Genomic DNA, 24,435 nt, shown 5'->3' on the forward strand with positions numbered 1-24,435 from the left:
AAGGCAGTAATTGCGTAATACATACTTTATGGATCATCCAAGCCAGTTATGTTTAGATCAAATCCTTTGAGGATATTTAACAGTGATGGTTCGTTTTCTATCTCCTTTTTGTAAAATAAGATTAAATGAAGAAATTACCTAAACTCTCCTCCAAGTGACCTCTCCTGCACAGTGGATTTAGTACAAGACCAAAATTATTTGCTTTTGTTTTCTGTTTTGTATTGGAGATGGGCAATATTTTTACTTTGCAGTAATAGTCAGGATCGGTCCTTAGTTTTTCGGTATTAGGTAAAATAATACTATTATTTTTGTCACCTATTACTTCTCCTTCCAGTATTATTCAGCCAGTCGGGTTCCCACAATTCTAGGGTTTTATTTTCTTTTTTTTACTTCCGTTTACGACTCTTATTACACCCTGATTATTGTTATATTTTTAGCTATTCGCCATGATAATGAAAATGGAATACTAATTATTAACTGTCTTAAGATTTTCTACATATCCTTAATAAATTAGGAACATTCAATTTTACAAAACCATAGGAAGCTTAGTCCGTAACTACAACGATTTATCATTACTATTTAATAATAGCCTTAAATAAAAAAAATCTCGTCCATTATACATCTATTATATTAGGCTCGCTAATTAATAGGATGACAGTCAGCATTATTTCACTTGCTCGCCCTAGGACGGTACAAAATAATAATAATACTATTATTTTTGTCACCTATTACTTCTCCTTCCAGTATTATTCAGCCGGTCGGGTTCCCACAATTCTAGGGTTTTATTTTCTTTTTTTTACTTCCATTTACGACTCTTATTACACGCTGATTATTGTTATATTTTTAGCTATTTGCCATGATAATGAAAATGGAATACTAATTATTAACTGTCTTAAGATTTTCTACATATCCTTAATAAATTAGGAACATTCAATTTTACAAAACCATAGGAAGCTTAGCCCGTAACTACAAAGATTTATCATTACTATTTACTAATAGCCTTAAATAAAAAAAATCTCGTCCATTATACATCTATTATATTAGGCTCGCTAATTAATAGGATGACAGTCAGCATTATTTCACTTGCTCGCCCAAGGACGGTACAAAAATAATATGATTCTCAGTAAATTATTAACTAGTTTTGTATTATTTTGCGATGCTCACTATTTACTAATTGATATGTGTGATAAGCGTTAAATCACTAGCTTGTTCTAACAGATCAGATGACATTACCAAAATAATAGGGTATTCTCTCTCAATAATGTTTTACCATGGTGACACTTCAGTTAGTAATCTATGTATTTATTAATCTATCTATATATTAATAGGCAAGCATGTTTCTTTAAAACCTTTTTTCTCAGCTCGTGTGCATCGTAGGGAAAATCTACGCATACAACCGTTAGAAAGCTATTTTCCTGTAGGTGTGCAGAATCCCTTTATAAATTTAAATAGGCTCAAATATAAGCGCAAAAAATGAGTTTAAAAATTTAAAAAAAATTACATGGATCTTATGCGTTGCCATGCTGGTGACGAAATAACAACGAAATATAAACAGAATATCAAAACAAACGGGAGAAACTCCAATCATATGTTTTATTTACAGTGTGGGGTGAAACATTAACATAAGTGAGTACATTACATATTTTTGGTCGAGTTTCGACCACTGGACATTACTCGTATAGTATTATTATCCTACTATCCTATTACGTTAAATAACACCCACCTCTATTTCATACAGAGAGTTGTAACAGGTGTAAAATTTTTTGGTGAATTAAGTCTGTATTGTGTCAAATTAAGAGCAATTATTTTTATTATCTTTCTTTTAAAAAAAGAAGTCAACAAAAGTTACAGCCAAAATTCTCATGCAGATCTGGCTCATTCTGAGAACTCAAACATAAAGTAATGAGTTGAGTACCTTGGTTAGCAGTTTCAAATGTTGATCTGATGTTACTTGTTTCAGCTAGTCTGTCATTATCTCTGACTCTGTCCCTGCCCGTGACAAAGATATGCCGGTTTCCGCAGTTGATAGGCCTATTACTATTTCAAAGTTATGTCCTCATAATTGTGTGTGTTTATGTGTAATCAACCAAGCTACAGTGGATAATTATGTCCCTGACGAAAGGTGTGTACAATGGCATACTAGCCAAAATATCTAACCCCAGATCAAAAGCTTAAAACTGCTGACGACCAAGGCGTTTATTTATAGAACAAATGTATACCTACTACTTTTTTACAGAAACTCAGTTTACCTCCTGGATAACCTGAACAAAATGTTTACCTATCACCTTTCACTGGATATGTTCTAACAAAGTAGAAGATATAAAGCTATTCCTACAATAACTATATGGTACAGGTAAAAAAGGTAGACAAAATAAAAAGGTTATACAATAAGTTATATTTTAAAACTAAAACAATGGTGGTATAATGTAGTAACAAACGTGACCTTAAGAAAGTGTGAAAGATTTGTACTATAAAATAAACTGGTTGACAGGAATAAATCTTCCAGTGTCACTACACTCCCAGACCCAATCAGGCGATACACAGCTGACTCCGAACTCTTCACCGACCTGAGGAATAGACATTGAATCATTCAGATTTAAATAATTGTGTAAAACAATAGGGCAAGTGTAAATAATACAATTTGTAAGGGATTTGTTTAAGAGCAGGCTTACTTTGGTATTTTTAGTTAGTGTGGTGTTTCATTCACACATTTCGTATGTAATTTTGTTAGTTAAGTTTCTGATATTAAAATATGGGGTTTGGTCTCATTTTGAGGTTATACATTGTACATGTGTATGGCTAGCTTCATTTGTGTTTTTGCTGTATTTTTTATGGTGTATCCAGGTCCTTAGCCCTTGCATTCGGCCTGTTTGTAATTTTGATCAGTACTGGCTATCTGTCTGTTTCTTGTCAAACTATGTCTACAACAACTGGAATGCATTATATGCTATATGCTATACTGTGCCGTTACCATTGGATGAAACTGAAATCAAACACTTTTGCACCCTTGTCCAAGCATTGGCCACTACGCAACAACAGCAAATGTGTTGAGTACTTTTTTCTGAAGAGCTGAAGCCTAAATGTAAAATGTTCATATTACTCGTTTGCTTGTATTAAGAATGTTGTGGCCAAGAGCATAATATAGCAGGTCTCATTTTAAAAATTTAATAGCTTTTTCAACATGCAAGATGACTTTTACTGGTCTAAAAGAAATAGCCAATTTTACTACACTCTTAATTTACTACAAAAATAGGTCTTTTTAATTTCTACACATTAAGAGTTTTAAGTAAATTCCATCTCACCTCTGCAGCTATGTCTGCTGATCTAGTGATGACGTATTCAACGCTGCCTTCCATCTCGTCAACCACACTCCTGCAAAATTAAAAGGGATCTTGTTTACATACAAACACTTTTATCAAGTTTGGATTTGGACAGTTATCATTACCCAACTAAACTTGAACTCATTCCTTTAGTTAGGTGAAAATGTCATAATTAATTCAAAATTCATCTTACGGTTCAAGTCACTTATAGGAGACTACAATGTTTTCCATGAAATGTGGCTTTGTCAAACTCCTTCAGACTGGTCCGTGTGAGGGTTATACAAGTGAGTTACAAGACTTAGCTCACATAAGAACTGTCATTGCACAATCAGTAGGTTTTTGGCTATGGCATTACTGCATTACCCTTTATATGCGACGATGTATCTATGAAGTTTCCTCCTCTCCTCTTGGTCAATATCACAGCCCAAATGAAATGTGATGTCTGAGAAGATCGTAGGCAAGGTTGGCAAAGGTAGATGTTTTGTTTGGCTCTCAGAGTCGCTCTCAACATCTGTGTCGGCAGAAAACGGATCATCAGGTTTATCAGCTGGTTTGGTCTTCGCTTGAGCTTGCCTTGCTCGCACTCTAGAAAGATAAATAGGATTAGGGTGAGAATACGTTTGTTCAGACATTGTAAATATGCTGAAATGTTTACTATTGTTTACTTTTTAATTGATGTTAACATTTCTCTATACCAATGTAAATTTCAATCCATGGTTGTAATACTTGAGGACAAGTGGAAGTTTACAAATACATTAGAACCTCAATTAACTGGGGGTGGATCAACCGTGGTCAATAGATTCCTATAAAAATATGTTACATAACCTCATTGTCCAAGAAAAATACCAAGAAAATGTTATAAATTTTGTTTTTTTTACCCTAATTGAAATGCATTCATTGTATACGAAATTAATTTATGCCCATTATTTATATGCAGTAGGCTCCCACATTATTGTTTTTGAATTATCAATGTTTAATTGACAAAAATAAAATGGAAACAAAAGAAAGAAATATCAATTGAGGGTCGCCGGAATTTTATCCCCCTGGAATTTTACCCCCTGGGCAAAGCTGACGTCACTATGACGTAGTAACCTGAGTGGCCAAAAGTTTGTTCGCGGCCGGAATTTTACCCCCGCGGATTTGGAAGTCTAATGAAAATAGTCAGAGCGTGATTAATTAGATTAGCGATAAAAACCGGAATTTTACCCCCGTCCATATAACTAGCGCTTCTAGGCAACTGAAGATGTACGGGCCGGATTTTTACCCCCGGAATTTTACCCCCGGAATTTTACCCCCCGGAATTTTACCCCCTGGCTGATTTTAGAAATTGGATGATTGATTTTCTTATTTCTGTTTTTAATTAATTGTAAACATTTCATTATTTAGTAGCCTATCTTTATTTATTTATTTTGTAATCTCAACTAAGTAAACAGATTTCGCTGTTTTATTTTGATCATATTAACCAACAGTTGGCTTCAAAGATCGAATCCTGACACTCGAATCTCAAAATTAATATTAAAACCCTGTTCGATTAGTTAATGTTACATATAAATTAAGATAGGCTACTTAATAATAAAATGTTTACCATTAAATTAAAACTGAATGACAATAATTAATCATTCTCACTAATTTATATCTGGCCAGGGGGTAAAATTCCGGGGGTAAAATTCCGGGGGTAAAAATCCGGGCCGTACATTCTAGGTTTTTATAATTTTATGTGTTCTGATTAAACTCACAACCGTGAAAATATATGTTTAATTCCGCGTTTAATCCATCGAGCTGATGTCGCGAAACTCAAAAGTTCGCGGCCGGAATTTTACCCCCTGGTTTGTGACGTCACGTTTGCCCAGGGGGTAAAATTCCAGGGGGATAAAAATCCGCTACCCCTCAATTGATAGCTTCAAGGGGTAAAGCTATCTGCTTGCACTGACAATCGTCTGCTCATTACACATCTGACTGCTGTACGCTTAGTTTGTAATTGGTCACAATAGTTTGTAATTGGGTGATTAGAACCATGGCAACTTTAGTAGCCTGTGGGATCGGTAACACTGGCAACTTGTTGAATGTGTGGATAAAGAGACCCAGGAAATAATAAATGAACAAAGAGAAAGAATAAGCTATTTGTTATGTCATTGTATTGTGACTGTTGTTATTATCTTGAAGATTATAATGATTGCACAATAGCCTACTTATTGTATTTTGATGATGTAATATTAATGTCCATGTATACAGGCGGTACATGGACCTTATATACATGGACGGATTGTGGCTTTCAGTTAACCGTGGTCTCTTTTTCCCCTCCATTAACCAAGATAATCGAGGTTCCACTCATAGAATCTAAAATCAACGGTTCAGCAAACTAATTTGCTGTATCACATTGCACCAGTTATAGCATAGACTAACCAACACAAGTAGACTTCCCATCCCATTGTAAATTTGAAGCTTGTTTTTTGTGTCTAGTTCATGTCCGGCGACACTGGTGGCTAGTGTTGATGAAATTTTGTTTCCATTATTTTAGAGTTAATTTATTGATTTTTTTCTTTGTACTATTTGGTTATATAACTAGGAAAAATTATTGTTTATGATTTCATCGTTTTATTTGGTTAAACGGGGCTATTGTGTTTGAAATAACAAGAAACGAATTGTAAACAAAACACAATCTCTTTGGTGCACGGGGCAGAACTAACGGTAAAACTTGTCCTTAGGGATGGGAAATCTACTAAGGGAGTATGTTTTATCTATGGCTATAGCCATGTCAACATTTAACAGTAGTTACACACCTTTCAATTTCTTCCTCAGTATCAGATCCAGAGCCAGAGCTATCACGCCTGTTGGCAACACTTGCATTCACACTACTGCCTGTCGTAGTGGTACTGCTGGTTGTAGCCACTGACCCCACTTCCCAAACCTCCTCCTCGCTTGAACTACCAGCGTCATTTCTGTCAAGAGCAAACCTGGAAAATTCAACCACAGTGAGTGTGTTGCAGTTTGTAAAAAAACTAACTACTGTATGATTAAAACAGTTTTGGTTTGATCTTAAATAAATGGGTTGGAATTTGAATTAGGCCTATTGTACGAAACATGCTTTAGATTGTCCTACAATTGTATAAATCAGATTTTTTAATAACTCTTTAATCATGAAAATAAAACAATGCAGTTTTATACTTTTTTTTACTAGCCTAATTTATAAGTTTATATAATATATTTTCCTTGTCCTGTCAAGGTAGAAGTTCTAGTTTGGTTTTTTCTTTATGTCCTTATTTTAACCGAAATAAAATTTAAAAAAATTAATATCTGTGCCCTCTTCATCTACAATGTAAAAAAAACAAAAACTTGGGTGTTGTTCAGCGTTTTACCTTTGCTATCCATTAAAACACAAATTTTCTTAAAGATTTCTCAAAAATGGCTAACTATGCAATGATTTATTTTCTATCATTGAGTCATTGAGATATTTGGTAACCATTGCTTACTAAGTTTCCTGATAACCAGTCCCATTATCCCGCCATTGTTTCTCTGATTTTGTCCTGTCTTCATCAGGCACTGCTTAGGCCTTTAAAAAGGACCTTTTTAATAAAAAAAAAAATAGCCCCGATTGAGAAGAGGACGAGGTACCTCGAGGTTGTTGTTTCTTCAAGGGCTCATCACTAACGTTCACCTCAGGTGAGCGAATGAGGGAGTGTGGTTTTTACACGTTTCCATAAACTATTCGGTACTACATGTTAATGACTTTTTTCAACAAATACGACAGTTTAGATCTTACCTCCGCCAAGGCAGTCGCTTGTGTTGACTGTGACAATGTTCTACCCACTCTTTCTTGACGATTTTTCCTCTTCCTTTAACCTGGTTGAATTTGGGTGTATTTACAAAAGCACAACTAAAATCAAAGCAAAAATATTAAGCAATATGTAATATATTACCTAAATAAAACATCAACTTTAATAAATCAAATAGTTAACCAGTAAGTACTTACTCATATTTAGAATCATATAAAATAGGCCTATTTAATCTAGATGTTTTCCTGTCAGGGTACAAAATGTAGTCACAAAATCTACTTTGAACAAGCGATCTTTCCTTAGTGTTAACATGTTGCATATATTTGTAAAAAAAATTTACCGCTATTCTTGAATAAAAATTAAACTAAAAATAATGAATAGCAATATTAAATTTGTTTAGTTGACCATTTAAAATACATAAAGACCCAAATATATAAAAGTTAGTGGAAATTGTTCCCTACAGTAGACTCCCTCTAGTTCGGCCACCACGGGACTGGACCACTGGCCGGACTACAAAATGGCCGGACTAACCGGATGTAGTGCATTTTACATAATCAAAATACAAATAATAGTATTGCGCAATCATGATATGTTAAGTCATTAACCTTGGTTCAGTAATAAAAACTGTAACGTTTAAAATCACGTTTGCTTACTCAAGCAAAACATAAATTATACAACTCTGTACGTACAGCAATAAATCACGTGAAGAACAGAACAATATGAAGTCTAGTACTGTACTGCAAGCTACTGCTATCATAGTCAGCATAGGCTACTACTACATGTTGTTTCAGAACATAAAAATGTCAATAAAACATTAGATAACTCATAAAACAGCATAAAATCATAGTACTTAGTCTTAAAGATAATAAGGACAGTCGTAAAATAGGATAAAGATAACAATGGATGACATAAAACACCCCTTATACTTTCTTCTTCTTTCTTTGGTTTCTCTTGATCCACACATTCAACAAGTTGCCATGGTTACTAATCACCCAATCACAAACTGTTGTGAGATAGCAAGCGCACAGCAGACAGTTGTGTAAAGAGCAGATGATTGTCAGTGCAAGCGGATAGCTTGACCTTGAAGCTAACGATGCTATTTCTTTGTTCTGCTTCAATTTATTTTTGTCAAATAAACCGTGGTGTTTCAAAAACAATAATGGGGGAACCTACCGCATAAAAAATGGTCCGAAATATCTAATTATACATTGCATTTCAACACATTAGACTGAAGAAAAACTAGGAATTAAACTATAAAATGCTCTTGGTATTTTTGAGGTTATGTAACATAGTTGTTACATAGGTAATATGCAAAATTCACCCATAGAAGCACCCGTCAACTAAACTGACATGAATTGTTTACTTCTATGGCCGGAAACTAAAAATTTAAGTTGAATCCTGTCGAAGGTCATTCGCCCGTGACGATATGACTTGTCCCCCTGAGACCGGGCCGGACCATCCGGCGGCCGATCCAACCGAAGCCGAACTAGAGGGAGTCTACTGTATTTTGATTCACTGAAGCTAATCAATAATTTTCATTACTACTAGTAATGAAATTGTAAAAAAAAAACTTATCTTAACCACTTACATAAGGTGGGTGCATTGGTTATCCCAATCCGCCTTATATTTGGCTCCCATAGCACAAGCCTTGGATCTCAGTTCCCCTCTCAATGGATTTTGATATCCGCTGATGACAATGGTAACGCCATCAAAAAGACGATTGAAAGGTCTGGTTTCTTTTGGCACTTTAGTCTTAGAGCCGCCTGAATCATTCACTTTTAGTTTTGGTGTTTGTCCATTGAAGGTATTTCTGTGTTTGGACCCAATTGTAGAATCATCTGAAAAGTCAAGAAATATTTTACACTTTTAAAGTCGATTCACTCTTGAAACATGTTTAGCTTGTTTGGGAAATAATCTTTGAACTTTGTATTTTTCTAGCTTCTTTGTAATAATTAGGTCTACCAATAGAATTTAGAGGTCTCATTCTAATTGGGACAATCTTAAAATAATTACAGTATGTTCCACGCGAGTCTGCAGTTGAGGGAGGAGCCTATTTTACCATGTGACTTTGAAGGAGCCAATGAGAACCTTGCGTTGTTGCCAAATCTAATAATACCAGCTGATTTGAAAATACTGTTATAAGTGTCAAAAATTAGTGAACGGGCGATGTTGCAATGTTGCGCTAGTCCAGTCTTGCTATTGGCTGCCGCCAACTGCAGACTATGGTGGCCCCTAGTATAAAGTGGATAAATAGCTGGAACTGTTTATTTGCAAAAGTATAGAGAAACTAACTATATACAGTATACACATATATTTAAAGCGAGCAGTATTTTTGCTGTAGGTACTACCAATGCCACACTAAAAAAACAGGCCGTAATGCTCGTCCAGCATGACGTCACGATAGAAGACGGCAATGATGTAATTTTGCCTTTTGTGATCAGCTGCTTGTTTTAATCTTTCTTTGGAAAATAAACAAATAAGTACTTATACGTCATAGCCGTCTTCTATCGTGACGTCATGCTTGGCGAGCATTACGGCCTGTTTTTTTAGTGTGGCCTTGGTACTACCCACAAGATAAATTTATTTTGAAAAAAAAGAAGTAAAACATCATGCTAGATCATGAGACAAATATATAAAACAGCCTGTGGTTTACAGTTGGTGGTTTAATTGTGTCACAAACATCTGAGGTAGACGGTATTTTTTAACTAGCCTATTTAACCTTGTAAAAATGTTGTCAAATTAAGTTTTATAAAGAACTGTACCTTTCTTAGTCCTCTTTGGCCTCTTTGTTGGTCTCTCATCATCTGAATCATCTGGGATAACCTCGTCATCAGTTAAAACCGACACTCTGTCTTTGGTTGGAGAGTAGGTGGAATCCGCATCTGTGTCGTCTGCTGGCGAGTCTTCATCATCTGTTAAAGCAAAACTATGTGAACCAGTAGCAAAGATACAAATGAAATTGTATTATAAGTTACATAAGTAAAGTTGACAAATGAAATTGTATTATAAGTTACATAAGTAAAGTTGTCAAGTTACAATTGAAAACGGGAACTCCAGGAGAATCGTAGACTGTATTACTGACTATTGGATACTGAAGTAGACATCTCATCTATAACAAACAGCTGTCTCGAATTTTTGGTTAAAAAATAAAATAGTTTGTGTGAGCTAGTCACAGAATGCGCTAATTTCTAAAATTCTATTTTCTACCTTTTTTCTTGTTGTTGACCAAATTGATGGGTCATAACAGTTGTTATAGCTCATTATAAGTATTTCCATTAGTTTGACTTGGTAAAAAAGTGTATGTATTTGTAGGAAATTAGTACTTCATGGAAATTAGTAATTTAAATCAGCACAAGCTGTCGGTGGCTCACACCAACTATTACGGTTTTCAATTTTTTCATTAAAACAATGGCGACAGCTTTAACATGATGGGGATGGAATGTCTGGTTGTATCAATTTCAAAGGCAATATCCACCCAATAAATAAGTTATAGGTAAATAAGTGATTGTCTTCAACCTTGTAAGATTACTTAAGTAATTTTCATACCTGGAAGGGTCATTTGAAGTTGCTGTAGTGGTTTTGTAATTTTAGCTGGATCTCTTTTTGGGGTCAAATTCTTACTTTCATCTTTGTCTGGATCTCTTTTAGGTGTTTTCTTACTTTCTACCTTGTCTGGTTTTAACACTCCTGGTAACAAAAAACAATAATATATTAATTTAAATTTAAGGGTTTACAAAAAGGGTAAACAAAAATGAAAACCTTAGTAGTTATTATTTTAAGCTATTGTTAGTTTAATGAAATAGGCAATCATTTCACTTGAAACTATACCTACTTTTTAAATTAAAAAATTGAAAACAGAGGTAAGGGTTAGATGTTTTAACATTTGAACATTTAACATGTTGATGCTTTACCTGAAAAGTTTTACTTCAGTCAACACAACATCAAAAAATTAACTACATGCACACAATATTTTTTTACAATATATTTAATATCTGTATACAATATCAAATATTACAGGGATGGCCCTCAATATTAGCTTTCATGTAAGACTTCAATCTATTTTTTTATGTTCACCATTTTTCGGAGTGTTGGTCTTAGGTTTCCTCTGTGTGGGTTTGTGATTTGTCCCTCGTGCAATGGTGGCTGGTGAAGAAGCATCTCTGGCAGCAGCTGCCGCACCTGATGGCAATATCGGATTAATGCAATATTTTTCATAGACTAGTATTAAACAGGGGCTTTTTTACTGTTTTTTCATATTGATTTCTCGTATGACATATGAGCTCTGGTACGATTTTAAAATTCTTAAAGTTAAATAAATGAATAAATACAAGGAACAAATATGTGAACTTTGGTCTTTAATACTTGATATTAACTAAGAGTATTTAGACGTTTATAACAATGAGAACATAATCCTACACAATCTAAATCCAAGAGTAGACCCATCATCCAGGCTAAAGTGTATTTTATTACCGACCTGGAGGAATCGGAGCTGGAGGATCTTTTCTCTTGGCAAACCAGCTTCCAACTGCTGGTGAATCCTCTTCGTCCTCTTTGAGAGCGAATCGTCCCAAACTCCCACTAGCGTCTCCCGATTCCGGGTCCCCCGGAGCGTGCAAGGTGACAAACGCCAATCCATACTGGACGTGTTTGTTGAAGGGCTGAGTGCACACTATCTTAACTCTGTCCCATTTCTCATCACAAGTTGGCTTTGTGAAGTCTGCTTTTTTGAAGAATCTAACACTATTCACATTGGTTCCGTCCTTAGCTTCACGCAGTGTCATTAGAGATGATGCCACCAGTAAGACCTGATAAAAGTAAGTAGGTTTTACTCTTCCTGCATTTTCACCCTTTCCAATCATTTTAGCAATAAAACCAATCAAAATCATACATAAAATTGGCTCAAATATTTTGTCATTAATTTGTAATGCTAGGTACCTACCTACTACAAGTGACTTTGACTAGAATTAAAAAAAAAATATGGTATTGTTTTATAAAACTTGTTATGAAATGTAGGCTACGGGTAGGTGTAAATGTTATGTAAGTTTATACCTATGTGAAATATAGACATATTTCAAAAGCCTAGTTAGGCCCTTACTTATATTTTGACCACACAAAGCCATTCTAGAAGTTCTATATAACTTACATAATTATGTACCGTAAACTTAGTCAGATTGTTTTCAGAATTTCTCCACAAGAACTAATCCATATTAATTAGGCATAAGAATTAAAAATAAATTCCTTACTTTGTAGTCTTCATTGTGAGAACTTGATCTTCCAACAAGTACTTCCACAAAAGCAGAATGTTCATTTCCAACATCTATAGCTTCTATAATAACACTTTCTTTTAATTGTAAAATAACGGATGCCTGTTTTTCTCCGATCTTGCATTTCCACTTCCTTTTATTATCCGGTTTGAGTAGATTATCAGCTGGGTTGGCCTGAAATGAAACATGTTTCATTAATTTATATTGTATTGACAATGCCTATTGCATGTATATGCTTTACGGAAAATTAAGATTTTCATTTTCAATTTACTAGATCGGTTAATTAACTTACTTACAATATTATTTATAGTGTAGGTAGCATTAACACTAGGACTCACTAAAGATCAATCTGATTATCAGAACAAATTGAAATTTTTGTTTGGCTTTTAAAAGAGGGACAGTTGTTTGTTACGTCCTACGTCTACTGAAAGGTATGTTTGTTTGACAATTATATTTTGCATGGTTTGCTGTGTGAAGTTTTTGACAGAAGTGCTGTTGTTTGGTTTGCAGTGAATTTTTTTATATGTTTTATTCTTTCAGGAAAAGACTGAAATATTATTTTTAGTTCAATATTTTATGTAAGACAAAGCCTATTGTAAATAACTTAATGGCCGAAATAAATGTTGAATCTTGACGTGTAACTTAACTTAGGTCTATTCTCTAGAATAGATCTAAGGCTAAGGTAATTTTACTGGGCTAATGATTTTTTTTAGAGTTTTATGTGTCAGACTAAGTATATAAGCCAGTTCATTGGTTTTAGAGAATTTTCTTTCCCCTGATCTCTAACAAACCCTAATCCCTAGATTTGTTAACGTGTTCGCGGGCTCCCATAGGGAACCCTAATGCCATCCTGGTGGGTGCGATCGCTCCCAAGCTGCAATGCAGTACGAAATGATTTTTTCTTTAAGCCAGGATTAGAGCTAGAAACTTGAAACCTCGCACAGCACTGCTCAATAGTATACTGTATTTTTTGTGGTGTAGGTTGGTAGTAAATTTCCCCGTAAAATCCCCGTCTTACAATCTCAAAAATGTACTTTTTGTCCCGTCTTTTTCCCTCCATTTGGCAATACAATTCCAATGGGACCGGCTACGTTCCAAGCAGTGCTGCTATCTGTGGGTGTTTAGCGAACTACGTCGACTCTTGTTGTAAAACAGGACATCCTCGCACGTTATTTGCTATACGTCAGACCAAAATTGGAAAGCCAATCACACACGGCAATCGGGTTTGTTCGACGCTGAGGGCCGTGCCGCACTGGGGATACGCCCGCCATTTGGCGTGCCGTCACGAACGTGTTAAGTCATGGGTAGACTTGCGTATCTGTTGGCACCAACAACCAAATGAAAATATCGATCGATAGGCTATATCGATTATTCGATATATAGTTTGGTTAGTTAGGTAGGGTTAACCTAACCTAAGTAACCAAACGATATATCGCATAAGCAATATTTTCATTCGGTTGTTTGTGCCAACAGATATGGAGGCCTGCCCTAAGTTATAATTAGCTTAATAAAATTACTTTACTAAGTAACTTAGGCCTAAGCAAGTAAGAATAATTAGGCTATGTCTGATACTTACTGGGTCTTCACTATTGACACTCACTATCCTCTCAATTGATATTATTGGCATGATTGTGAATTAATTCGTGTGTAATTTTACACCAAGAAAATACTCAGGACATAAAGAATTAATAGGCCTAAACTAATATTTCTCAGAGGTTTAGCAATGCAATGCAGACATTATGTCTGGACCTTGGCGGGAAATATTCAAGTAGGCCTACAGTAAATAAAACATGAAGTAACATAATGAGATATCGTATGACAACTTTTGACTCAATTTGAAGTAGAACTTAGTACTAAGATATTTCAAATCGCATACATAATTTTAGGGGATTTGTATGCAGGCTAAATTTCACAATATTAAAGATTGAAGGAAAAACATAACCCTAAAAGTGAGAAAACGTTTGTTTGATAGCAATATTAGCAATATAGCAATACCGTGAGTCACGTGACTAGTGTAATGAATGACTGATGAGAATGACAAGACCAAGACCAGCGACAAGACAGACAAGCAGGAAAAAGACAGACAAGGAAGGTGCAAGGAGGAAGACAACTGGAAATGGAACTATTATTATTCTATATCTATTATTCCAAAATCATTTTTTTTTCTAAAATAACTTTTTTACCTTCATCACTTAGTTTAAAAAATTTATAAATATATATATATATAAGACGACTCTCTTCCACACACAGAGGTATTCCTTCTTTGTGGAAGATATTTCACTAATTTAAAAAGCTTTTTTTATATTTTTATGTTTATATTAAATTTTATATTATTAAAATACCAAACAATATTGTAAACATTTCTGTATGGAACTAACATGATGTAATTTGTAAATATTTTGGCGGAATAAATGCTATTTTGATTTAATTTGAACTGAACTGAATTGAACCGAACGAAACGAAAGTCTGAAACTAAACCGAAGATTATTGAAGAACCGAAAGCGACACCTGACAAATGACATAAAGTTTCCTAGTTTGCTTGGTAGGATTTGATTTATTTATTATTTGATAGGTAGTTTTTGGTGCACAGCCTGGAGGACTGGAGCCCCTGACACTTTTTAGATGTGCACGGAATATGGATATTAAAAGTACTGTCGTGCTAAATCTTCTAATATCCGCAAAATTGTTTTTATGTTTCATGATTATTTTCCTACAGTCACCTGACAAAGTGGGCTTCCTTGCACTAATTACTGTTTAGTACTGTACATAAAGTTTCTAATTGCTGCATTTACTTACTTTTGCTACACTCATTTTGCCGCACTCCATTATTCCAACAACAGCGTGCTTTTATCAGGCACGTAATCCGTGTGCTTGAAAATAAGTTGGCAATACTTGATACTACGACTACGATCAGCTGTTGCAGAGTGTTTCCCATCCCATTTAGTTCAACGCTTTTGGATTGTGTTTGAAGTAAAAACTCTAACTGTAGGAAAAATATAATCTGTAGCACGTACATGAGTGCATTTGCCTTTGCTGCACTCGAGAAACTTTCCACACTCGGCTGCGGCTGTAAACATTTCTCTCATGAAGGTTCTGTATTCATTGTTTTCACTTATATCCACACTAGATCCACAAATAACTATTGTGTTTAATTTATTTTAATCCAAATTGTATCAATTCATATCAGATTTTAAATTGCTATTTGATGTTTAATTTATGTCAAAAGTCCAAGAACAAACCTTTTAAACCTTTGTATTATAGGGACAACAAATAGTTTTCTCTGGTCAAGTTTGTTTTATTTTTATTCATGCTATGGGAAAATTGTTTAAAAGCTATACACCATATTAATATAATGCAATAACATTATTGTGGGTATATTTTTTATTTAATCGATGGAATACTGTACTCCCATAGTGCTACCATAGATAAAAATTATGCCTTCCAATGGTTTTTCTCTGCATCCATGACAATTTGTTTATGCCTACACATTCCACAATAAAAATGTAAATAATTTTATTGAGCCATATCATTGATCATCGGATATGGTACTAAAGGTCTTAATAACATAGACTAACCAACACAAGGGATAATGGTCCATTGACTATGTTTACTTTTACAATCTGTTCTATGAATACATATGAACAATAAGTAAAATTTACTTAAGTTATGAAATAAATCTATATCTGACATTTGAATGTTTGTATACAAATACAGTTCTCATCTAGGCTATTACATTCAATTACAATATTGTATTTACATTTTGTTATAATAATGTTTTGGTAAACAACACATTTGTTTTTATCATCTCTGTAATTCTGTACCAAAATGCCTAAGCAGTAAGTTTAATTTAAATATTCTATTAATTTTGTTTTAATTAGTATACCGGTAATGCTTCTTTGGCTTTGCTTTTCTCTTTCTAAGGCCATAAAATAATAAACTTTTTCTTAAAAGCTGAGATTGTTGACAGTTATTTGTTTCAGTGATGCACACAAACCTACAATGGATTATTGGATGCAAAAGATTGCAATTAACAAAACATCTCAATAATATTGTTTAGTAATGGAGGTTGATTTTTAGTTTTGTGCTCGTACACTTCTTGAGTTCCTAATTATTTTTTGTTGTTTCAGAGTAGCAAGTCAAGTCTCAGTGCTTAGTCGTGTCTCCCCTCCGATGATGTCTGCCTTGGAGATGTCTCTGGAGGAGATCAACTCACACATTAAGTTTGTTCTCCTAATTTTCTTCCTGACCAGCGTAGTAGGGGTGTTCAACGCCTGGCACATTTTAGTTTCCAATTTCTACGCCTTTGTACCGCCACACTGGTGTGCAGTTCCAGAGCTTGAGGCGGCTGGTTGGACAGCCGAACAGATTCAGAGTGTTTCTGCTGTCAAGTAAGCAGTTTATTTTTTGTTAAATATTTTCAAAACTATTCATATATTTTACTAGGATACACGCAATTGTTTGTTATGCTCAGTACATCTAATCTTCCAGTTACATTGGTTCATGGTAATTTTTTAGTTTATCATGTTAGTTGTTAAACCATTGTTTATCACCTGAGCTCTTCTATTTAAGGGGCTCCCTATGAACACGGGGAAATGGGTATGAACTTGTGGGGGGAGGGGGAATGGTTAGTCATGGAAATGAATTAGGAGGGGGAGGAGCTCCAGTTCCAAAATTATATACTAAATGCTCGCTACCGTTTTTTTGTTGTTCCAGTAACACTGAAGGACCAAGCTGTTATTTGATTGGATGGAACTATTCTTTATTTGTAAATTTGGGATACCAACATACTCTAGCCTTCATTGGTAACACTACATTGCTTCCCGACAAAAGACAATGCCATCAGTTCTCTTATGATGAAGTTGTCCCCTACTCAACTGTCGTTAGTGAGGTGAGGATGGATATTTAATGAACCACTTTATACTTTATACTTTTCGATGAAATGGCGACCATGTAAAGTAGGTATTTTAAGTCAAGTATGAATGGAGATAGTATACAGTATTAATTGTCAAATATATATTGTAAAGGTAGGCCTAATGTGTTTGTTAAACGACATCTTAAAATTACTTCTCATCTTCATACTTTAAAAAAGGCAGTTGCTTTACAGCACAAACTCTTAGAATTCACTTTTTAGGAAATCCATTACAGTATATTGACGTTACTATCAATTATGGTCTTACCATTGACTAGTTGTATTAATAGTCAAAGGTCTTACAGTAATCGACGGGCCACATAATAGAAGACTTCCAACTTCCAATAACTGACACAAGTCATAAAACATTTTCAAGGAATTCCACGTTTTTTGGATGAATTAGATATCATATTTTCAGATTTTAAACTGATTGATGGATTTTAAAACAAAACAACAAAAATCTGTACCGGGTCTATGGCTCACTATAAGAGGCCTATGGTAATAACTTAGTCCAAAGCAATGGAAGAAATTAACTTACAAAATAATAGTTACGAGTAAACAGCATTATTTATTGATTTACCTAACTACTTGCAAACCTATAGATACATGAGATAAAGAGGGTAGGTACCTATTTAAATGCTGTTAAGCTATACTTTTTTTCTAATTATGGTAACAATCTGTCTAATAACACTCCACGCAGTCAATTTGTTGTTTTCAAAATACAGTACCGGTACTATGATTGTTTATCTAATGTTATGTGTGTTAATATTTTCAGTGGGATTTAGTCTGTGACAGGAAAGTTCAAAAGTCAAATGTCCAAGGCTCTATTGCATTTGGAAAATTAATTGGAGGACTTGTCACTGGATTCCTAGCAGATATGTAAGAGTAAGCTATGATCTTTCTGTATTTTTTCAAAGTAATTTTTGCAACCATATCCTAACTACTAAACCATACATTATGTAAGTTTTAAACCATACTGGTTCAGATATTTATTTCTTTTTTCTTTCACAAAACAAAAGTACCTATATAATTTAATTATAAGAATAATAGGAAATGATGATTGACGGAACAAATTTTAAAACATCATAAGGCGTCATAATAAGGATTGTTACCTATATTACGCTCTACTATAAAACAACTTAATTTTGAATTATTAACTGTTGTATTTTGTATTTTTAACTGATATTTGTTCTTTTGTATCACAAGTGCAGGTACGGCAGGAAACCTGTGTTCATTGCCTGTTGTATCATCTACTTCATATCAGGGGTTGGGGCAGCTTTGACGGATACATTTTGGATCTTCTTGATTGCCAGATTTTTCGCCGGAGTGGCTGGTGCAGGGTGTTATGAAAGTGGTTTCACACTATGTAAGATTTGTATTCTTTAGTTGTTTGTATATGTTTTGTTTTTTCCTTGTTTGAATCAGTTTTTTTTATTCACACGATGGTAAGTCAAGTGGATATGTTATGAATGAAGTAACTTCATTCATGTGGTTATTAGGTGAGTCGGTGGCTCAGTTGGTAGCGTCGCGTACTTCGGGCCCAAGGCAGCGATGTCGTGGGTTCGGATCCTGGTCACTGTCACAAACTTTTATCAGTACAGTTCACCTTTGTACTGTACCAGCTCACCCCTTGCTTTGCTGGATACGTTCCACGCACAGATCTGTAGTCTATGTGGACGGGCAAATGCAAGGTTAAAAGAGGCCGCCAACCTCTTTTTTAAAAATAAAAATAAAAAAAATAAAACTATTTTTTATCTTTAAGAATTAATTTAACTGCAGAACACTAAACAGAGAATGGGTTTTACCTGTTACCTGTTGGTCACCATTTTCTCCATCTACTAATCCATAATTGATTACAGAGTTATTCCAAATAAACTGATATTATCAATATGAGATTTCTGAAATGCATTATGCTATGTAATGTTACATAAAAAATAATTAACTATGAAATGAGAAGTGAAGTAGGCTATTATAGGTGAGGGTCATCACTGATCTCACTAGAGGTTAAAGCTAATTGATTAGATTGCCAGTGTATTTAAACCATAAGGCCGATTAAAATTTCATTCTTTGAGTGTAAAGTAAAAATAGTCATTGCTCTTTTTGAAAATTTTGAACTATGATGAATCAGTCAGTTTTAATGAAAAATGGGTTCATCTATTGTTGGAGTTAAAACTGTCTTCTTCTTCTTCTTCTTCTTTCCTTTGGAGCTGCCTAATCCTTAAAGGAAAGAAGAAGAAGAAGACAGTTATAACTCCAACAATAGATGAACCAATTTTTAACAGAAGACTCGATAAAAAAAATTATCAATCACTTCAGTATTTTGATGTATAAATTGATAAATAAAACTGTATTTTGATTTGTAAAATGTTATTGTTTCAGTGTCAGAATTTGTAAGCAAGAAGCATCGTGCTACATTGGGATGCTTGTTCAACATGGGCTACCCTATCGGCCACATCACGCTGCCGGGCCTTTCAATGATCTTTTTAAACTGGAAGCACCTTCAGATGGCTATATCTCTTCCTTTGATTATATTTATTTTACATTTCTGGTTTGTATTACTTACTTACTAAAGTTACAGTGTAGAAGAGCCTATTAGGACTTAGGCTCACTGGATCCAACCAAAATTACTGAAGTGAGGAGACAATAGAATAAAATGGCATTGAGATAATGTTATTGATAATTAAAAAAAATTTGTATGGGAATATTTTAAATATTTTGTAAAGTATATTGTTTTGTATGTGTCACAACAAATTTATAATCAAAATTGATTTGTTATGAAGTAGTAGCATTAACTTTCTTACTAGTCATTGGATCTTGGGCTCAAATTAGTGCTTTATAAAGTTCAACTAGTACCAGCAGTTTAAAATTAAATTATCGGTAACTTAATTTTATTTATTGTGTCTTAATGGGACGTTTACTATTTAATTTTTTTACTATTAATGTACTTTGACTGTGTAACTTTGACAGGTATTTACCCGAATCTCCAAGATGGCTTCTTGTCCACAAGAAATCAGAGAAAGCTTGGAAAGTAATAAAAAGATACAGTAAGAACTACGAGGATCATTTGCCGGTTGCTCTAAAAGAAGCTATTGGCCTTTGCCAGGTACGGTAGTGTCTAGGGGTGTCATGATTACAAAAAAGGTCCAACAGACAGTTTCAGATAGAAAATACACCAAATGTACAAGATAAATTGAATTAAATTACAATTTTTTACGTCTCAGCTGACACTTGTTGAATTTAAACATTAGTTTTTTTAGGTTGCATGATCATTCTTCCTGAATCAAACCTTTCTTGGTTGAAAATGCTGTCAGTGAAAGTTCAATACAGTGATTAGCCAGTTTGAAAACACTTCTTATAACTATATGTTATATCTTTTGCTGCCTTAGGACATAAAAAAAACATAAACGCAAAAAGGTAGTTAAATATTTTAAGTGTTGTGTTGTATATAAAGTGTTTATGTTTCTTTTGCCAGGATAAGCTCTTTTTTCAGTTACACACCTGTGATATATTAACAACAAACCTAAAAAAAACTACAGCTCTTAACCCTTCTTATGTTACATCCTTTACATCATTTCAATTTTCTAATTGTTTAAATTTTCAGCCAGCCACCAGTGGATTGGATTCACTCTTGCAAGACATAGACGAATTTATCCCTGGATTTAGTGGTCAAGTAAGACAAGCAGCAGGATCAGGCATCTCGGAGGTTAAAAGTTCAACCTCAAGGTTCAAGGTTCAAGGTTCAAATTCTGCTGTTGAAGTGGACAACATCTCCATTGCAGACAAATTGATGAGCGACTTAAAGGGAATCTTTTTGCTCTTCTCCACGGTTGAGCTTTGTAAAAGGATCACAATTACTATCTTTAGCTTCATAGTGGCATCCTTGGTTTACTATGTGTTAGGTATACAGAATTAAATTATTACTACAGTAGTTATAATTGACAAAAATGGTAGTAAAACTAAATCCCAAAATTTGCCCTGAACTCCAAGTTTTAGGGAGGGGGTGATTTAACAAATAAAGGGTAGAAACTGTTAACACTAGGATTTAAATTATATTTTCAGGATTATAATTAAATAAACAAACTCTCCGCCAACACACCCTTGTAGAGCCCTTGGCTAGGGGTGGAGGGGTGCCTTATAACTTCGTACCTGGTTAAGAGACTTTGCTATGACACTGCCACTTTATAAGTTGTTTTGTTGTGTTTTGAATACCGCCACATCTCTAGGATTAACCTTGAGATTTGTCTGGCTGTACTTAAATGTATTACTTATGCTTTTGATTCAACAATAGTCTTGATTTTACAGCTTTGAACGCCAACAACTTTAAGCTGGACCAACACATGTACACGTTTGTCGCTGGTTGGGTCGGGATACCAGGGTATGTTTTTCCCCTTCTCATCATGCTTTGCATGGGCCGCAAAGGTGCTTCATCCTTACTGTTCCTTTCATCAGGATTGTCTTTAATGATCATCGCTGCTATTCCTAGAAGTAAGTTCCTATACCTTTATATATTTTTACGAAGTTAGTGATGAGGCGCGAGGATCCTCTATTTTAATGTTTATATTTTTGTCATAGAAAGAAACACAACAAGTTTAGTCAGATTTTATCCATAGATATATTTTTGTTGAATAAGAGGCCTACGTATAGTGAGAATAAATTATTTACAATCATTTTGTCAACTCGCAATTCCTTACAATTTTTAAACAAAAATCAATAACCATAACTCATTACTCTGTTTAAAAGTTTATTTTGTTTCTATTTTTTACAGGCCATACGTATGCCATTCTAATCTTAGCTATGATAGGAAGGTTCACAAATGTTGCTGTATTTGGCCTTATTACAGTCTACTGTGCTGAACTATTTCCAACAATTGTGAGAAACTCTGCCATCGGTGTTTCACTTGCAATGTCTCAGCTGGGGTCAATGTATGCTCCATACGTTGTAGATTTACTGGTTTGTAATTTCTTCTTATACAATGTAGTGGGCAAGAAAATTGTTTTTATATTTCAAGCAAACTAACAGAAATTGGTAAGTGTACAAGTTGAAATAAACAACATAATGATATATCTTCATTTTCACGGATGTATGTAGCTAAAGTAACAGTGGTTGAAGAGAATCAAAAATTTTTTATCCTTGTAAAAATTCACAATCATGCAAAATGTGGAAATAAAAGGTATCAAGTAGAAATAATGTCTTACACTGGAGATTTGAGAAAAGCCACTTTTATGTGTGTACATTGAAAGCTTAGTGAAAACATTACAGATACTGTAGTCCAGCAACTATTTAGGGCTTTATGAGAGTCATGAGAACCAAAATAAATCATTATCCCATTTGCCAGAAGCATTTAAAAGTAATGATGTAAGTTAAGTATTAAGGAAAAGGACACAAGAAATATTTTAAATACATCACAGAACACTGCCTTACATAAGGTTTTTATCCTACTGAATGCTATTTTAATATATCTGATACCTAAAGTCAAGTGAGAACTAAACTGTACTATTGAAAAATACTGTTATAGGGTATGGTTCAAAATTTAAGAAAGATACAGCGGGAATAGTATTTTGGCAAAAAACGTGTCCAGTTTTTTCCCAGAAAGAGTAGTTTGAAGCTCCTGGTAAAAGGGCAGTTAATGTGTTAAATAAAACAGTTCTCCCTTAGTTTAACTTTAGTAGTCACATAAAAATTAACTTAGGCAATTGGATATAGACAGGAAATTAATGTAAAAGGCCATTATAACCTTCAGTAGTAATAACACCTTCAAAGTAGTAATAACTCACAAACTGATGTCGGTAGAGGTAGAAGCCAACGGGTAACAGCTACTATAGACATCCCAAGAACAAATCAATTAACCAGCGCAGAAACAAAAAGATGACGTGTGGTTCGCACCGGTAGGTGTGGCATAGCCTTCAAACCTGCGCGGCTCGAAATGGCCCAGGGTTCTTTTGTTTCTGGGATCTCTATAGCCTTTCTATCAAAGTAAAATATCTAATAAGTTTGCTTGTTTTTCAGGGACCCTACGGGTGGCATTTGCCTAGCACTATATGTGGAGTAGCTACCTTTCTTGCAGCATTGCTGATTCTTTTGTTGCCAGAAACCAAAGGAAAGGCATTCTTGAATACTGTAGATGATGTGAAGGAAAGACCTGATAAAGTATCTTTCAGAAATTGCTGCAGGTTTTCATAGTTTTTTTTTTTTTGTAATCTTCCAAATTATGGAGTCACTGTCAAAATAATTTCATACCACACAACAGCTGATGTCTTTCATTGCAGATATTCTGAACTTTTAATAATTGTATATTTTTTCTATTAGACAGTGAAATAATTACTTACTCCCTTGGCCGTAATGATTTCAATATAACATATTTTTTTATAAATATATCCAACCAAATGACTTAAGCTTATTTACTCTACTCAGTGGTCACCAACTCTACTCCTTTACACATTACGCTCTCATGCATGGGACCTGGCCTGGCACGGCCACCTTTAACTCCAGGCCACGGTAGAACTAGCAACGTTGCAACTGCAAGTAGTGTTGTTTAGCACCAGACGTCCCATAAGATAACATGGCAGTCAGGTGACGCCAGCTCATTAATATTAGTCATTTTAATTTAAATTTGTGGAAATAAATGTATCAAAAGATTGAAAATAAAACATATAGAATGGAAAACCAAAACAAACCAAAACAATATAAATTGAAAATCTGTTTCTGTGCATTTAAAATGGAGTCAATATATTCATAGCCCAGTAACCAAGCTTTCGCATTCTAAAAAAACACACAATTTACCATTAGCTGTATCCAAACAAAACAGCTGTAACAACACTACTTACGTTGCCACTTCGAAGAACGCGACCTGGGTTTAAAGGTGGCCATGGACCTGGTCAAGGCTGGATACCTTAAATTTTATGGTATCTTTTTGTCAGTTAAAATGGGCAACTATGTAAACATGCAATATCCCAAGAAAATAAATATGTATACAGTTGATTATATACAATTAACGACTCAGTTGCTTATATCATTGCTTCATTTTGAAGTGTTTTCTTATAAGAATTACTGCAGTACTACAGTTAAATGGTATATGGCCATATGGCTGTTGATACAGTTTTGTAATATCATAGATACAACATACTCCATGTACTATGTTTCTATTCCTCATTATGTAATACATCTCCATT

The 24,435-nt window shown here is 34.4% G+C and overlaps 2 protein-coding genes across 2 annotated transcripts; one reads left to right on the top strand and one right to left on the bottom strand.

The window, feature by feature from the left end:
• Window positions 1–2,372: 2,372 nt before the first annotated feature.
• LOC128986154 (DNA repair protein XRCC1) lies at window positions 2,373–14,311 on the bottom strand. The gene is made up of 12 exons (XM_054406326.1): window positions 13,934–14,311; window positions 12,337–12,531; window positions 11,568–11,898; window positions 11,168–11,272; window positions 10,640–10,780; window positions 9,856–10,005; window positions 8,682–8,931; window positions 7,081–7,194; window positions 6,101–6,274; window positions 3,684–3,905; window positions 3,303–3,372; window positions 2,373–2,567 (listed from the first exon to the last, which is right to left on the bottom strand). Exons 1-12 carry the CDS (start codon window positions 13,982–13,984, stop codon window positions 2,469–2,471), a joined length of 1,902 nt encoding a protein of 633 aa, XP_054262301.1. The 5' UTR covers window positions 13,985–14,311; the 3' UTR covers window positions 2,373–2,468.
• Window positions 14,312–14,378: 67 nt separating this feature from the next.
• LOC128985124 (organic cation transporter protein-like) lies at window positions 14,379–23,653 on the top strand. The gene is made up of 11 exons (XM_054404505.1): window positions 14,379–14,449; window positions 16,485–16,745; window positions 17,071–17,245; window positions 18,042–18,145; window positions 18,478–18,632; window positions 19,646–19,814; window positions 20,234–20,369; window positions 20,868–21,165; window positions 21,569–21,751; window positions 22,032–22,216; window positions 23,273–23,653. The coding sequence occupies exons 1-11, from the start codon at window positions 14,379–14,381 to the stop codon at window positions 23,444–23,446; spliced, it is 1,911 nt and encodes a 636-aa protein (XP_054260480.1). The 3' UTR covers window positions 23,447–23,653.
• Window positions 23,654–24,435: the final 782 nt, after the last annotated feature.

This window comes from Macrosteles quadrilineatus, unplaced genomic scaffold, assembly GCF_028750875.1.
Source record: "Macrosteles quadrilineatus isolate MER2022 unplaced genomic scaffold, UCM_ALF_1.0 Scaffold_2__2_contigs__length_208266976, whole genome shotgun sequence".
NCBI classification, from domain to species: Eukaryota; Metazoa; Arthropoda; class Insecta; order Hemiptera; family Cicadellidae; genus Macrosteles; species Macrosteles quadrilineatus.